At 38.8% G+C, this 16,880-nt stretch overlaps 1 protein-coding gene and 1 pseudogene across 1 annotated transcript in view; one reads left to right on the top strand and one right to left on the bottom strand.

Annotated features, from left to right (window-relative positions):
* Dnah8 (dynein axonemal heavy chain 8) overlaps positions 1–16,880 on the top strand; it is a 343,384-nt gene that overhangs the window by 103,486 nt on the left and 223,018 nt on the right. Inside the window, exons 14-21 of the mRNA XM_074082285.1 lie at positions 3,723–3,799; positions 6,903–7,002; positions 7,567–7,686; positions 9,059–9,194; positions 12,469–12,656; positions 14,348–14,428; positions 14,754–14,870; positions 15,833–15,952. Of these exons, the coding sequence (XP_073938386.1) occupies positions 3,723–3,799; positions 6,903–7,002; positions 7,567–7,686; positions 9,059–9,194; positions 12,469–12,656; positions 14,348–14,428; positions 14,754–14,870; positions 15,833–15,952 (939 nt within the window). The remainder of the gene's footprint in view (positions 1–3,722; positions 3,800–6,902; positions 7,003–7,566; positions 7,687–9,058; positions 9,195–12,468; positions 12,657–14,347; positions 14,429–14,753; positions 14,871–15,832; positions 15,953–16,880) is intronic.
* Positions 1,930–2,399, bottom strand: LOC141425594 (peptide chain release factor 1-like, mitochondrial pseudogene; annotated as a pseudogene).

The raw sequence follows: 16,880 nt of genomic DNA, 5'->3' as shown, positions 1-16,880 counted from the left end.
ACCAAGACAAAAAAACCTCAACAAACACACCTTGCTGGCTGAGGTTAATGGAGCAGCTTGTGACACACAGCTGAGTATTGGTCTACAGTTCCCACAGCCTGCAGAAAAAGACAGTCCTGGTCTGACCATCCTTAAAGTGTCAAAAACTCCCCTGCCTGGTGTGTGGGAGGTGTTGATGGCACATAACCCAGTTCCCAGGAAAACCCAAACTCTTCCAAAATGACCAACCCCACATGTACAAACCTCAATAAAAGCTCAAAATTTTAAGACCTCAGGGAAGATACTCACTCTTGAGCTTGCCAGCTCTTCCATCTATTTTGAGAGTGCTTTTTCCTTCCTCCTCCTCCTTTTTGATGGCATTGGAGATTGACCTCAGGGCCTCATGATTGCTAGGCAGGTGCTCTACCACTTGAGCTACTCTGCCAGCCCTGGGTTGTTTTTTTTTTTAATTCTAATCTTATAATATTGTTTCTGTTTGTTTGTCTAGTAGTGCTAACATTTGAACCCAGGGCTTCATACTTGCTAGGCAGGTACTTTACCACTTGATCCACATGTCTAGCAAATTTTCTTCTAATCTTGATTGGGATTTTAACACAAATGAAGTCATTACATATGTACAGTTAAATTGCTATCCTGCTGTTTTCCCTCAAACTACATTTTTGTTACTACAAATGTCTTGTAAACATAATTTTATGGTTACTGATAACCACAGAATAAATGTGTCATAATTTTCTTGATAGTTTTTATTGTCATAATTCCTTTGCTATTTTCAGTAATTTTACAGTGCAGATCATTATAAAAATATATTTGCCACTTCTTTGCTTGCTTCTTTGAGTGGGGTCTTGGTATGCTGCCCAGGCTGGCCTTGAACTCCTAGGGTTAAGTGATCCTTCTGCTTCAGCCTTTCAAGTAGGTGGAACCATAGGTGTGTGCCACCATGCCAAGCTCATTCGCCACTGTCTCTGTTTATTGTGCACTTGTTTGTTTAGCAGTGGTGGGGATTGAGCCCAGGCAGGCAGACAGGCAGGTAGGAAGACAGAGTGTGTACTTTCACTCTGCTTCCCAGCTGCCCCTCATTCTTGAGCCCACCCATTCTCCTATCTTAAGGGTACACTTTGTCTTTGTCTTAGAGTGATAAACCTGCTTCTCCTATGTTTGTGTCTATCCCTTTTTTTTTTTTTAGAACTATTTAGTAAGTTCTTTTGTTTTTTGTTGGTGCCGGTGGCCTCAGGGCCTTGTACCACTAGGCAGGTACTCTACTGCTCATGCTACACTTCCAGCTCTCCATCCTTGAATTCTTTTTCTGGCGAGACCAAGAACCTTCAGACTCCAGACCCAGTGCCCTGGACTTGATGACAGAGAAATTTGAGAGCAGATTGGAAAGCTGTATCTCTTTCCCTTTGGCTTTGTGCCTTATGCCTACATTCTTCCCATAGCTAGAGGACAGCTCTGAACAGGCCCTCACACGCCAGGTGTCAGAGATTAAAGAACACCAGCAGCATGAAGAGTGCTAGTCAAAATAATCAGAGAGACTATAACGTATTTCTCATCTTTCGGGTTTATATGACCTGTTACTCCTTCCTGAAAACTGCTGCTAACCCAAGCTTAGCCCCAGGGAGTCATCTCTCCTTTGCTGCAGAATGCTCCGGAGACACTATTGGAGACGCAATAATACTCTTTCACTTTTTGGGTCCGAAATTCTTGCCATGAAGGTGAGAAAGAAAATCAGATTTTTGCCCTGTCTTCTTTAATTTTGTATTGTTTGTATGTTTTACTAGTAGTTGAGGCAGGTCTCTATTAACTTGAAAGTACGCATGTTACTTCCAACTGTTAACTCATGTTTTCAAGAGAATTCTTGTAAGTGTATATGGTATGGCGTGCCGCAGTAGAATTTGCCTAGCCTGTATTATGTAAGGCTTTAATAACAATTCATCTAATCTTTTTGGAAATAATTTCTACTAAAGATTCATTATCGGTATAGGCCTTCGGTAACTGTATATGTTCATCTGAGAGTTTTAAGATTCTTCAGGGACTTTATTCTGTGATCTGTGACCTGATTCTGTGGAAATTCTGTTCTTATCTTCTCTGACCTTCCTTTTGTTCCTACCTGAATCATTCTAGCATTGTATCTTTTACTTGTTCCTTCCTCTAGATGCATGTCGTCCAGCTTTGCACATAACTTTGTCATAGCTGTCTCTCTAGTTTTCAGTTGAAGACCTCTCTCTCTGGCATTCAGAAACAACACCTGTTGAAAGATGAGCTACCTGGACAGCACTGTGTGGTATTTACATGACTCTCAGCTCCCCTGGCTTGCTTAGTGTCAATGCTCAAATAAGGCTAATCACCAGCTTAATCTCACTAGACTGGGGTAATATTGCCACTGTCATAGCATTGGAGGAAGATCACCAGAGCCTGCCATGGGTGAACAGCTCCTCCAGTGGTGGGCCACAGCTGCAGCCTATAGACTAGTGGGTCAGGCCCGTAACCCCATGGGCTCACAGATAATGGGCAGCATCCCATGGAGGCTGGCATCACATCCCTAGCTATCTTGTTTATTTTTAATTTTTTAAAAAAGAATATAACATGTAATCTGAGCAATTAGAAGTTCCTAAAATTCTACTACTCTAACAATAATACTTTCTATTTTTGCAAAGATTTCCTTTTAGTTTTTGAAAATGAGACTCTTTAATATGAAGATGTATTTTAGTTATTACTTTTAATGTTGGCTAGTGGAGTAGGATAGCATTTGCTTCCAAAATACATTGGGAGTTAAATATTTATGATAATAAGAATTTTAAAACTTGTTATTTCAAATTGTTTTTATGATTCATTAATGAAGATCGTATGTTATGAAAATTTTATTGTGGTCTTAGATACAAATTTTAGCTTTCAGTAAGTGTAGAGGCCACACAGACCTGTGTGTGTGTGTGTTTCTGGGGATTGAGCTACATAATCCCCAGAGAGATTATCTCTCTGGGAGATATCTGTGTTTTAATTGTTCTTCCTGATTCATGGCTGTGATATGTACCAGTAGATCATAGTAATACAATCCATATGAAAACATGAATCCTCCAAGAGCAATTTGGTTCTACCTTTTGTGCACTAAGGATTTGGACTTCATTGCTAGGGGTGAAGGGAGTCTTAGAAGGACATTTTCTGCTTCTTCGTCATCCTTAACAATGGCAAAGATGTTTCTGAGAGCAGCAGTGTCAGGAGGTTGCTGGCCCTCTTGTCTATAGTGTCATTGTGTTCTAGCAGCATGCTTCAGAATTTTTAGTGTCCCAACAAAAATGCTTAGCAAGGAATCCTCATGCCTTTCATAAATCCTCTAGATCAGTGATATCCAATAATGAGCAACAAATGCAAACCATATATTCAACTTTTGTAGTAGTCACATGAGTGAAGAAAAAAGAAACAAGTAAAATTAATTTTAATAATATACTTTATTCAGTTTGATCTATTCAAAATGTTACAATTTTGTCAAGAGTATACAAACCATTAATGAGATATTTCACATAAATTCAGCACTCACTTTTCAGTCACCTCACTTCTAACTAGTGACATTTCAAGTGCTCAGTAGCCACACATGCCACCATACTGGACAGTGCACCAGAAGCTCAGATGGAAGATGTGTCTGAGGCTGTTTTGATTCTGCAGGAAAGTCATTAGTCTTTAAACAAAACAATTTCAAAAAATCACTAAATATTAATATTTTATTTTAGGTACAAATACAGGCATTTATGAACAGTACCTTTGGAAAAATCCTATCTTCTCAGCAGGCTCTTCAGTTACTTCAAAGGTATTCATGATACTTTAAGCAGGGTCATTTCTAGGTGGGATAACTTTATATCTGAAAATACAATTTCAAATAAGATGTTCTTGGAAATTTCTCCTACATAAACCTTAAAGGTTATAAACATTAACTTTTCAATTACTACTAGATAGACTGGTAAAATCTTGAAATACAATGTTATTTTTCATTGCATTTTTTTATTCAGTAAAAATGACATACTATGCTTGAAGGTAATTTCATAGGTTTTATTGAAAATGGAACAAGTAAAGTTTAACCCTACATTCTGAAAGAATTTGCATTAAGTGAGATCATAAAAGTATAGTAAATCCTAAAATTTTCCATACTTCCTCTAGAGAGTTCCTACATCTTCTTTTTCAAAAATTATTTTAGCAGTGTATGGTGTCTCACATTTGTAATCCCAGCTACTAGGGAGGTGGAAATCAGGAGGATCTCTGTTCCAGGCCAGCTGGAGCAAAATGTTAGTGAGATCCCATCTCAACAAATCAACCAGGTGTGATTGTGCATGCCTGTCATCCCAACTATGCAGGAGACCATTGGTAAGAGCATCACTGTCTGAGGCCGGCCCCAGGGAATAGTGAGACTCTACCTGAAAAGTAATAAAGGCTGGAGGTGTGGTGGAGCATCTGCCTCACAAGTGTGAAGCCCTGAGTTCAAACCCCAGGTCTGCCCTCCAAATTATTTTGTTGAATGTACTTGAGGTGTACATGATGTTTTGATATACATCGTGAAAAGGTTACTAATGTCAAACAATTAACATATCTATCATCTCACAAGTTACCCCCTTTCTTTTTGTGGCAAGAGCACCTAAAACCTACTCTCTTTCAGCCTTCTTTTCCTCTGCTCCTATCAGCAATATTCATCCAAAGAGTAGGTTGTCAGGATTAGAGGGATGAGCTGGGTTGAAAGAGGGTGAGGGAAGACCCATGTGGGAGGCCCTTTTGGAAATCTTCCCTGAGATCTGTCTTTGGGGCTGCCTTTGCCACAGTTCACATCTCTGTGATGATGGCTATGCCTCAGAGACCATCAGGAGTTTCAAAGTAGACATAAAATGATTGTCATGAGTGATAGTTCTGCACAGTTGGCAGGTACTGTTTTCTTGGCAACTTCCCTGTCTTCCTGACTCTGTCTCTCTCTCTACTATAGTATGCTGTGGTGGATTCATTTTATTATCAGAACACTATGGTTCTAGTACTTCCTGTACATCATTTAGCCTCTAAATGGAAGTGCTATTTGGCTCACAGAGACATTATTATTTTTTTCTTTGTTTCCTCATGGCTTCCTTATTTTATTTTTTTTTTTATTGTTGTACTGGGTGGGAGTACATTGTGGCATTTACAAAAGTTCTTATAATGTATTAAATATATCATACTTGAATTTACCCCCTCTATCAGTCTCCTTTATTTCCCCCTCTCCCCATTCCTGGAATAGTTTCAACAGGCATCATTTTCCATTTACATAGATGTGTACACAGTATTTGCACTATGTTCATCCTTTCACACCCTTTCCCCACCTTTTCCCCCCTCCAGAACAGGACCTGTTCTGCCCTCCTGTTCTCTGATTTTGTAAAAGAAAAAAAATGACATTTTTGCTTGTTTAAGATAGCTATGCACAAGGGTTTACTGTGGCACTTCCATGTATATGTGTATTATAGCCCGAATTGGTTCGTCTCTATTTTTCTGCCTTAGTCCCTTTCTTATGGTGGTTTCAACAGGTTTAAAAATCTGTATTCATTCTTGTATAGAGAGTACATCAACTATATTCACCTTCTTATAACTTCCTTCTTGTGTCTTCCCCTTTGCATGACCTATTTTTCACAATACTGCTGTATTTGTATTAGGTCTATATTCCACATATGAGAGAAAACATGCAGCTTTTGGCCTTCTGAATCTAGCTAATTTCACTTAAGATGATGTTCTACAGTTCCATTCATTTACCTGCAAATGATAAAATTTCATTCTTCTTTGTGGATGAATAAAATTTCTTTGTATATAAATACCACATTTTCTTAATCCATTCATCAGTAGTGGGCATCTTGGCTGTTTCCTTAGCTTAGCTATTGTGAATAGTGCTTCAATAAACATGGGTGTGCAGATGTCTTTATTGTAACCTGACTTATATTCTTTCAGTTATATCCCTAGGAGTGGGATTGCTGGATCATATGGAAGATCTATGCTTAGTTTTTTAAGAAGCCTCCATACTGTTTTCCATAGTGATTGCGCTAGCTTACATTCTCAGCAGCAGTGTATGAGGCTTCCTTTTTCCCCACATCCTCGCCAACGTTTGTTGTTGTTTGTGTTCTTAAAGACAGCCATTCTACCAGGAGTGAGTTGGAATCTTAACATGGTTTTGATTTGCATTTCCTTTATGGCCAGGGATGCTGAGCATTTTTTCATGTTTTTTTTGGCCAGTTGGACTTCTTCTTTTGAAAAAGCTGTGTTTAGTTCATTTGGCCATTTCTTCATTAGTCATTTATGGTTTGGGTGTTTAGTTTTTTTGAGCTCCCTATATGTTCTAGTTATCAATCCCTTCTCAGATGTATAGCTGATAAAGATTTTCTCCATTATCACAGACATTATTATGACTGGTTATTTGGAATTATGTGACCATTAACATTGGCAGAGGTACATTCAGTATGCTTTTTCTCAATTTCTGCTAAGCCAATTCTCTACTTTTTTTTTCAAACCTCAGTACTGGGGATTGAACTCTGGACCTTGTGCTTGCTAGGCAGGTGCCCTACCACTTGAGCCATGCCCCCAGCCCTCCATCTTTTATTTCTCAGGGAAGTCTTTCTTGACTCCTCAGTTCTGCAGACTGACTAGGTTCCCCATTATATGCATTTTCTGCACTCTTATAACTTATATAATTATTCATGTAGCTTGTGACTGATAACCTGCATTTTTAAGAAGGTAGCTGTAGGGGTCCAGAAGAGCTAGGTGCACACCTACCTGTTCATCACTATATAACATAGATCATGCATGAGGCCTGGTACAACTCTCAGGCAAATGCATGAATGAGTGTTTAGTACTTCAGCAACTCTTAAGTATATTTCTTACTTGCCTTTTAATTATTCAGTTTCAATTACTTTTAGATTTCAGAAGCTGAGCATTCCTTGTCTTCAATTAGAGATCAGTCACACAATTGAGCGAATTCTTCAGTATTTTGTGGCTGAACTTGAAGCTACTAAGAAGGTGAGTGTCATGTTTATAAATAGAATGATATGTTAGTACCAAAGAAAAAAGCATCTTGAAAGAATCTGCCATCATTGTTTCATGCCAGGCTTTTCAGAGCAATGCCTTCACTGTGAAGGACCTTGAGGCTCCTCTCTGTATATGGGGAGGTCCTGAAGTGTGTCACTGGACAGCCACTTCGACGCCTCTCTGCTCTTGATAGTTGCCACAGTATTCAGTTGTATGTACAGCAAAGGTGACTTATGTTAGTATTTTGCATATTAGAAATATAGGCTTTGGAGATTATTGTGACAGATAGCTATGTGCTTCCTCTTTGGAATACCTCCTTAAATGTGGGATAAGGATTGAAAAAAATACATATAACAGTATATAGAGGTGAAGAGAGAATTAAGCATCATAAGCATTGCTTCTGAGCCTTAAGTTATCCTCTCTGAAGTACATTTACATGTTTATTGACTATCTCTTGTGTATGCAATGGGTGAATAATGGCGAAACAACTGTACAAATATAGTTGTAAATTTTTTTTGTTTGAATTCAAACAGTAACCTTATATTTTAATTCCAGCTTTATCATTCTCAGAAGGACGACCCCCCTCTTGCTCGCAATATGCCCCCAATAGCAGGGAAAATACTTTGGGTGAGGCAGCTCTATCGCCGGATCAATGAGCCCATCAACTATTTCTTTGTAAGTCAATAATTAAGTTCATAATATGTGAGTTATGGTGGTTTGAATACAAAATCACATTACTGATGCATTTTATCCTATACTATTTGTGCTCAATAAAGCAGTTAGAGCCAATGCTTTTACTGCGCAAAGAAAATTTAGATTGTAAACATGGTAGAGAGAGACCAAGACAATGACAATTCTTTTCATATTTAGCAGATAAGCCAGTTCAATTACAGTTATCTCAAGTTGGTGAATCTTATAATGTGATGTCTTTTAATAACACACAAGACACTTCATAAAGGGTTTTAAAAATTACGGTTCTGAAAGCACAATAAAGCACAGGCCTAGTGCTGAAGCTTCCTTATATGTGTGGACAGATGGATCACAGATGTGTATTTAATGAAGGCAGAGATAGGCTATTGTGTGAATTCCTGTAGGACGTGCTCACCCTCTGCATCCTTAAGATTATTGGATTTCTGAAAAACAGGGTATTGTAGGCCACATAGACTAATGAAACTGCCACTAATGAAGGTGTCTTTTCTTTGTTTTAGCTTTGTTTTTATTTAAGAGACAGAGCAGCAGAGTAGAGTTGGTTTGCTTGCTGCTGTGTCTTATGCCTGAATAGAGAACAAAATAACTGCAGAACGGTAGTCTTGAAAGTAATTTTATTATTAGTGCATTATTAAACATGAAGTTTCTTCTTAGCTACCACTGATTTCACTAGTATCATTATTTTTTCTTTTCTTTTAGTGGTACTGGGGTTTGAACTCAGGGCTTTGCTCTTGTGAAGCAGATGCTACCTCTGGAGCCATGCCTTCCACCCTCATTATTCTGAATATTTAAAAAAAAAATGAAAGCCCTGGCCTTAGACAAGAGGCCTGGTGGAGGCTCCATTGCTGTAACAGTGGGATAAAAAAAATCATTCTGAGTGACATATGTGCATAGAAACCTCAATCTTTGAATTTTTACAAAAAGGAATTCAGTTTTTATTCTTTCATATAGGGCTAAATTTTTTCCTGCTAGAATTTAGGAATTTGCTTTAATATTCATTGTTCAAAGAGTATCAGTGAATTGTACCTTGTTCAGGGAAGTGGGGAGGGACTAGAGAATTGAAGGTAGAGATTCTGAATGACTGGGGTGGCTGTGGGACCTGCAGGCCTCTCTTTTTAAGTCATTTCTTTCCTTTTCCAGCATTCCCTCTCTACTGGCATTGTCCCCTACTCCCATTGCTAGCTTCTGTGGCCTTCCCCACCTCTGCTTTATTCTGAGACAGAAATCTAAACAGGTAGCATAAATGCTGGATGTCACTTAAAATATAAACAGCTCACGAAAACAATCTGCAACCTCTTGAAATACACCTTTCTCTTTAAAATTTCCTTAAAAAACCCAGAAAAACTCAGAAATTTTGTCAAGTGCAGAAGGGAAAGCTGTCATCCGACAGTATAACAAAATCTCCTATGTGCTGGTGGAATTCGAGGTGGTCTATCACACAGCCTGGGTCAAAGAGATTTCACAGTTGCAGTACGGTGAGTGTAAGACTGTGGAGGGAGGCTCACTGGGTGGGGGGTCTTGGTCATTTTGAATGGGCTCGTGGCTCTGGAGAACGTTTTGCATCCCTTTCATGTAATGTTAAGGTAATTAAAATTTAGACTTAAGGATGTGCAATGTTTTATTTGTTTATGGTTATTACCATTCTGATTTTATAAAAAAAAATTGTCATGACTTTTAAAGTTGATATAATTAAAATTATGACTTTCCCCTAAAAAACAGTCTTTAAAAGTCAAATAGTATCTTTGGAGATATTTCTTCATAGATTTTTGAAGGTTTTCATATTAAGTTTTATCATGTCATAGATTCAACTCTCAGTCTCTATCAGGGGAGAAAGAATTGCAGCCTTCCTTCTTTCCTCCTTCCCTCCACCCCCTTTTCTTTTTCTATTACTGCATTAGCAATTTAATAGTGTTAGGGCTGGCTGGAGCACTCAGGAGGGGAGGATTTCCATGGGCCAAGACTTTAGACAGAGTTTAGTGCCAGGCAGAGAATGATTCTTCATTGTGTTATCCCTGCTGGCATCGGCTGTCATGTTGTTCCTGTGTGGACTCAGCTGTTGCTCAGTTCATCTGTCAGCTTTGTCCTACCTCAACCTTAAGCTCTTATCCGTGACCTTTGTGGAACTGTTACTGAATTTCCAGTTGGAATACCTTCTCCCTCCCAAACCAGGATCTCCACTTACAGGTCAGGGAACTGCAGGCAGAGGAAAGCCCAAATTCTGCGGGTGTATTACTGGGAGTGATGGTGAGAGAGGCCATTCTGTTTCTGCTTATTGGTTCCAGAGCTCATGTAGATTACCTCTGGGACAAGGAAGTTAAATAGAGGCCACTGACTCACTGCAAACCTGCATCCCACAGGACAGCTCCCAACTCCTGCAGGGTGCCATCCCCAAATGGTCACCATAGTTATGCCTTCAGTAAGCCACTTTAGGGGGCCTGCTGTTTCTGGGTAACTGCTGTAAGTGGACCCTGCGGATTCTGTTGAAAACCTGTTTATGGAGCTACACTCTCAAAGGAGCTTCAAGATGAGCTCAACTCACACTATCAGAAAAGGTGAAAGGGGAATTTTAACGAGGGAAGTATGGAGTGTGTACTACTTTGTTTCTACAATGTCGTGCACTTTTCCTCTTGAGCTATGTCCCCAGCAGTCTACTTTTTTTTTTTTTTTTGGTCCTGGTGGTTTTTCTGCCCCCACTGCCCTTCCTTTTATCTGCACGTGTTCAAAAACAAACTCAACACAGACTTGTTTTATAAAGTCCATATTCTTCCTAGCAGAAAATAATGTCTTTGTCCTTCAGAGACCTCAGTCTTTTTCATCTTTAGCTGCTTCTTATGACATTTATTGCTTTGTATATCTACCTTACCTCCTCTATACATTCCAAGTATGCTCTCTGTGTCTGTCTCATGGTACATCCTTTAAATAATGGTCATAGCTAGCATGTATGTAGTGTGTACCAGTGTTCCAGGTTTGTCTAAGCACTTCACATATACAAATCCCTTTAAGAGCAACCCTTCAGGGAACCATTATTGTCCTTGAGTACTAGATGAGGAAACTGAGGCACCGAGAGGTTAAGTGACTTGCCCAAGGTAGAATACCTAGTAAATGGCAGAGCCTGGATTTAATTCAGGTAGTCAGGTTCCTGAACCTCTTCTCTTCACCATTATATCGTACTGCTTCTAAAAGTGACAAGATTGGCAGCAGGCATGCTTGGGGACTCTTTAAATAAATATCTCATAAACAGAGCTGAGACAGTGTTGATAAGTGGGAACTGTCTCAAGTTTTCTGGAGAGTTTGTTTTCCCTGAGAACATCATTTGACACTTACCCGGTGCAATTGTCTTGTGACAGTGGATCGATGCCCACGAGAGGTGATCACAAGTAAAACTAAGGATACAATTAAAATTTTCTTGTGAGTGCAGGCTCACACAAAAGTTGTTGTTCTGGAAGGCTTGCTGTTGTTCTCTTGATGTGACTATCTTAACTGTTATGTAGGAACTCAGAAGAATAATTGAGGCTGAATATCAGCCTCTTTTAGTTGGTTTCTTTATAGCGTTTCTCTGATGGAGATTCACACAGAATGAAATGCTCACTCAGTCCCTGAGCAACTTGCCTGGCTGTCACTATTGGTCTGTCATAGTCATGTTGCTGACCTTGTTTGTCCTTTGGAGCAACCTCAGTATTCTTAAGGAGAAAGATTTTACTAAATGAATGTTCAAAGTTATTTTGGAATTTACTTGGGAGGATAAATGATTTCTAACCCAATTCAAAAAAGATCCCAAATGTACTGCATAAAATTCTTAGTTGGAACCCTCACAAAACCTGCACCATTAACACCGTACCTTATCAAGACTAATTTTATCATGTGGGTAAAAAATATCAAAGGAATATTGAGAAATTTGTCTTGCTACAAATTTGATGCTGCCACATTCTGTGAGGCGACATATGAGGCTTGGAAGACTCTGGGCTGATAATGAAATTCTCATGTCAGGAGTGTTTGCTAAAATAAGATGTAATTTGAGCTAACACACACCAGTCTGTAAATGCTTCTTACTGTGCCTCTAGCAGTAATTCATGTTAGCATAACAAATAATCAAATAATCTAAGGCCACCCAGCAAGAACTGTTTGGGATTGTAGATTTCAAGTCAAAAATTAAAAGCAGATCTGAAAGTGGCTGTTTGTATGAGTGATGTTCATGTGTGATGTGATATAAAACAATCAGGTTCCACATTTTAAGAGATCACAACTCAGTGCTGTTTAATAACTATTTCTTTCTCATACTGAGCTTCGTTATTAGAAATTCAGCATGGAGATTTAGTGCAGGTAAACCTTGTAGTGCAGGTATCCCAGTTTTGGATCAGGGTGAAAAACATTTAAAATTTATGCTGTGTGTCATCTTTTGTAGTTCTGCCCATCTTCCAGTTCTTTTTCATGGGTTAAGGCATAGTAATGTGCAAAAACAAACTCCAGGTCTCTTTGACCCATTCAGAAAAGTGTCACAGTTCACAGCACAAAGGCTGTCAGTGTTTGGTCAAGTTTTATCTCTCTGAATCTGATTTGATGGCTTTGAAGACACCTTGTCTTCATTTTCTAAGTTTTTACTATGTGCCAGACTCTGTGCCTTAGGACCTGGCCCTCCGGAACTATTGTTTTGCCCTTAAGGGAGAAGTCAACAGTTCAATGGGGAAGTCATACATGTAAACAACTGGAAGCAGAAAAGAGTAAGTGTTGTCAACAGTCATTCATTTGCAGCTTTACAAGCCACGCTCTTTGTGCGACATCCAGAAACAGGGAAGTTACTGGTTAATTTTGACCCCAAAATTTTGGAAGTTGTGCGGGAAACGAAGTGCATGATCAAGATGAAGCTGGATGTTCCAGAACAGGCCAAGAAATTGCTAAAATTGGAAAGCAAGTTGAAAGCAGACAAACTCTACTTGCAGGTAAGATTGATGGTGTTTTCTGATGATTTTTAAAGGAGTTTTTTGGTGTAAGAAAAATACAACCCTGCAGGTATGCTGACATTGAGGAAAAACTTCTGAAAACTTGGAAAAACTTGAGGGTGATAGGCGCACACCATCACACCCAGCTATTGATTTTTTTTTGGTGGGGGCACTGGGGTTTGAACTCAGGGCTTTATACTTGCAGAGCCGGTGCTGTACCTCTTGAGCCACACCTCCCAGATATTGGTTGAGTGGCTGCATCATTTTACATTCTCAACAGTAGTGTATGAAGGTTGTGGTTTCTCTGCATTCTTGAAATTACTTGTTACTGCCCAACTTTTTCATTTGAGCTGACCTTGTGTATGCGAGGTGGAATTTGATTTGCTTTCCCCTTAGTATTTTTCCATGGGCATATTGGATGTTTGTAGATTTTTAGAGGAGTGTCTTCCTTTACTCCTTTTTAAATTGAGTTGTCTTTTTCATTTTTGATTTATAAATGATGTCCTTTGAAATACAAATACTTCAACTTTTGTTGAAGTTTAATTTATCTACTTTTCTTTTGTCTCATGTACTTTTATGGTCATAGATGAGAAATCTTTGCCTAATCCAAGGTCACCAAAATTTATGCCTGTGCTTTCTTCCAAGAGCTTAATAGTCTTAGCTGTTCATGAAATATACATAATTGTTATAGCAAAAGAACTCTGAAGAGCACTGACATGTGGAAACTGAGTTCAGCATCAAAGCTTTTGGTTTGTGGACTAGACAGTTGTGACTTTGGAGGATTGAGTGCTGTTAGATGAGAAGAATATCACTTGTGTTGCATCTTACAGGACTTAGTTAGCACTGGGTGATATCATGGAAGTCCAAGTGTACAAGTAGCAGATGAGGAGGAAAGGAATCAAGATCTTTGAAACTACTAAGTGAAAACAGAAATCATTTGATATTATTAACTTGAGGGAAGAAGTAACTTGACTCTACATCTCTCACCACATACTGTAATAAATTACAAATGTGTCAAAAATTGATTATCATGGTTCATTTCTAAAAAATATCTAGTAGAAAACATAAAGGTTTATTCTGGTTGTATGGAGAAAGTAACTTTATTTAGATTCAAGAAGCAATTGTGGGCTGATGGAGTGCTTTCAAATGGTAGAACACCTGCCTAGCAAGCATGAGGCCCTGAGTTCAAATCCCAGTACCACCAAAAAAAAAAAAAAAAAAGAAGAAGCATTGTGGCTTCTGGTGGTAAATATATTTTAGTGTTCCAGAAGATAAGGAAGAGAAAGGGGAAAATATTATAATAGATACCATAAACAGCTAGTTATCCCATAATGTAACATCTACAAAAAGAAATAACAAATATGAAAGTCAGACAGAGCCATTGGGCTGGGATGTAGCTCGGTGGTACAGCGCTTGCCTAGCATGCGTGAGGCCCTGGGTTCGATCCCAGCACCAAAAAAGAAAAGACAAAAAAAACCAAAAAAAACCTCTCCCCAGACAGAGCCATTAACTTGCTTAAAGGGAATGCTCAGGTAATCTACAGGTGATGAAAAAGTGAGTAAATCAGAATAAATGTAGAGGAACAGTCCTCATGAGGAAATAGGTGACATGAAACCTTTCTGCTGTTAGTCAAAATGTGACTATTGCTTTAACATGGATTAAAGTAATTTATGCCATATTGATTTTTATAGGGTCTTCTGCAGTATTATGATGATTTATGTCAGGAAGTGCCTTCTGTGTTTGTCAATCTGATGACCCCTAAAATGAAACAGGTTGGTAATACTGAAGGTTTTTTTTTTTTAATTTCTCAGTTATTCAAAATTGGATTCTGATTTGAAAGATTGTAGTTAGGCCATCTCTTCTTGCTTACATCCTCTATCTTTCTATTTCAACTCGATAGCTCTTTTTTTCCCCCACTGAAGGTGAGTCCTTATCTGTTTTGTTGTCTTTGAAAACCAACTAAGTCTAAATCATGAGCCCTATCTAACAATCCCTGATTACTTCCTTCACAGCCAAAGATGATTTAAAGTAAAAGCTCGGTTCTATACACACAGACACTGCTGTTAATAGTGGGTTGCTCCCTTGTGCTTCTTCCAGGTGGAATCTGTGTTGCGGGAAGGGCTCACCATATTGACGTGGTCATCTTTAACTCTGGAAAGCTTCTTTCAGGAAGTTGAATCCGTTTTGGATATGTTCAACCAACTTTTAAAGAAGGTCAAATTGATAAATTTAAATAATCTGTATATATTAATAATTAGGATATAAGTAAGAGTTTGATTCTACATAAAAGCTCTTTAAAGGACGTAACCATTAAATGAACATCCGTTAGGTTAAAATAGTGTTTTATGCATCTTTTACTGACTTGGGCCTTGTGCTCATCCATGCGTACTTTGCCTTCAATATGTTAAAATGATGCTTCAACTCGATACACTGCAGTTTACAAAATGGGATGTTGGCAGATGTTGAAGATGGCAGAGTGGACTGACTAAATATTAATATTAGGCATCTAATATTAACTAATCAAAGCATTAGTGTAATTGGAGAATGTTCATTGACTTCTGACATGTTTGCTGCATAGACTGTGCATTTCTTTTTAATGTGCTAGTCTATCTGTCATTTGCATTACACATAATAGACAAACTCAGAGGCTTTGCAGTCTGATAAAACTGGGTAGATTCTCTGCCATTTCTAGCTATCTGTTTCTTGTAAGTTACTTGACTTTTCTGAGCCTTGGTGTCTTTAGCTAGAAAGCTGGGATATTAATGTCTCATCTGCTGGAATAAAAATCAAAGGAGATAAAGCATGAGATTATGGCACACGTTTGCTGCTTAAGAAAACTTCAGGCTGGGCACTGGTGGCTCATACCTATAATCCTAGCTACTTGGACGTAGAGATCAGGAGGATCATGGTTCAAAGCCAGCCCTGGCAAATAGTTCTTGAGACCCTATCTCGAAAATACCCAACACACACAAAGAAAACTTCAGTTTCGTGTCAAGCTTTCTTTGTACATGTATTCCTAAAATTTTCACCAAATTATGCTTGAGTGGGGATGCAAGTTTCCAGGTTTAGTCCTCTAAATTAATTTATAAATCAAGTACACTTTGGGCGAAAAGCTAGCACTAAAGGGAAAAAGAGGGTTTGTTTTGGTTTAAAGGATTTTTTTTTCTTATTGTTAGGTCAGTGACTTGTGTGAAATGCATATTGATACAGTTCTAAAGGAGATAGCCAAAACTGTGCTGATTTCCTTGCCTGAAAGTGGTGCTACCAAAGTAGAAGATATGTTGACCCTCAATGAGGTATGCATTAATTTATTACATTATAATCCCCAAATACTGAGTCACAAACTAAAATGTGAATTGATACTCTAAAAGTAGGCATCTGGTCTTGTAGCATTTTTTTTGGGGGGGGGTTGGCTTTTTGTGGATATCCTCAGCAACAAAGGCTTACATGGCTCCAGCAGCTCCAGCCCTTGGCCATAGCCTGACCATTATTTCACCAATATCCTTAACCTAATGCTAGAATTTGCTGGGGCTCTGCCAGTGATCCATGGCTCTTCATCCTCTGTGCATGCTCCCAGAGTCATAGAAATTTCCTCAGGGTTTTAACTCCAACCTAGTTTCCCTTTAAGTCACTCAATTGATAATCACCTTTCTTTACTCCTATTCTCTAAATCTAGCCATCTTCAGGCCCCGCCAGGTTTTGCCTCTTACCCAGATCTTGCTTGCTTTATCTCTTCCTTTCCATACCTCCTACCCATTTCTTAGGTCAGGCACACAAAGCTCATTTTGAGGTTAGCAGTGTATGTTGTGAGCTAACTGGTCTCTCTGCTTCCATGTTTGGCTCAGTTCATATCCATCCACATTGCCACCAAGTCTGACTGTACAACTCCCCAGGTTGACTCTCTCAATGGCACATATCTTACCTCCTTTCACTGCATTTTATTGAAATTATTTGGATATCTATTCACCCTCTGTTAACTCAAAAGTATAAAGACAGGAACCCTGTGTACTCATTTTCGAGGCCTGGCATGTAATGCAATCTCTTGTAAAAGCACTCACTTTGTACCTTGAACTAAACTCTTTTTTTCACCCCTGCACCTACCTTGTGCTTCCATTGTACCTACTCTGCTGGTTTGGGTGGTCTTGCTAGCGTCCTTTTTGATACATCTGAGGATGGCTCATTTTCCACGGGTGCAGTCTGGCTGCATCATTTTCCTTCTTTCTG

Source organism: Castor canadensis, chromosome 8 (assembly GCF_047511655.1).
Source record: "Castor canadensis chromosome 8, mCasCan1.hap1v2, whole genome shotgun sequence".
Lineage (NCBI taxonomy): Eukaryota > Metazoa > Chordata > Mammalia > Rodentia > Castoridae > Castor > Castor canadensis.
The sequence above is the reverse complement of the archived record's forward strand: the minus strand, read 5'-3'. Positions and strand labels throughout refer to the sequence as shown.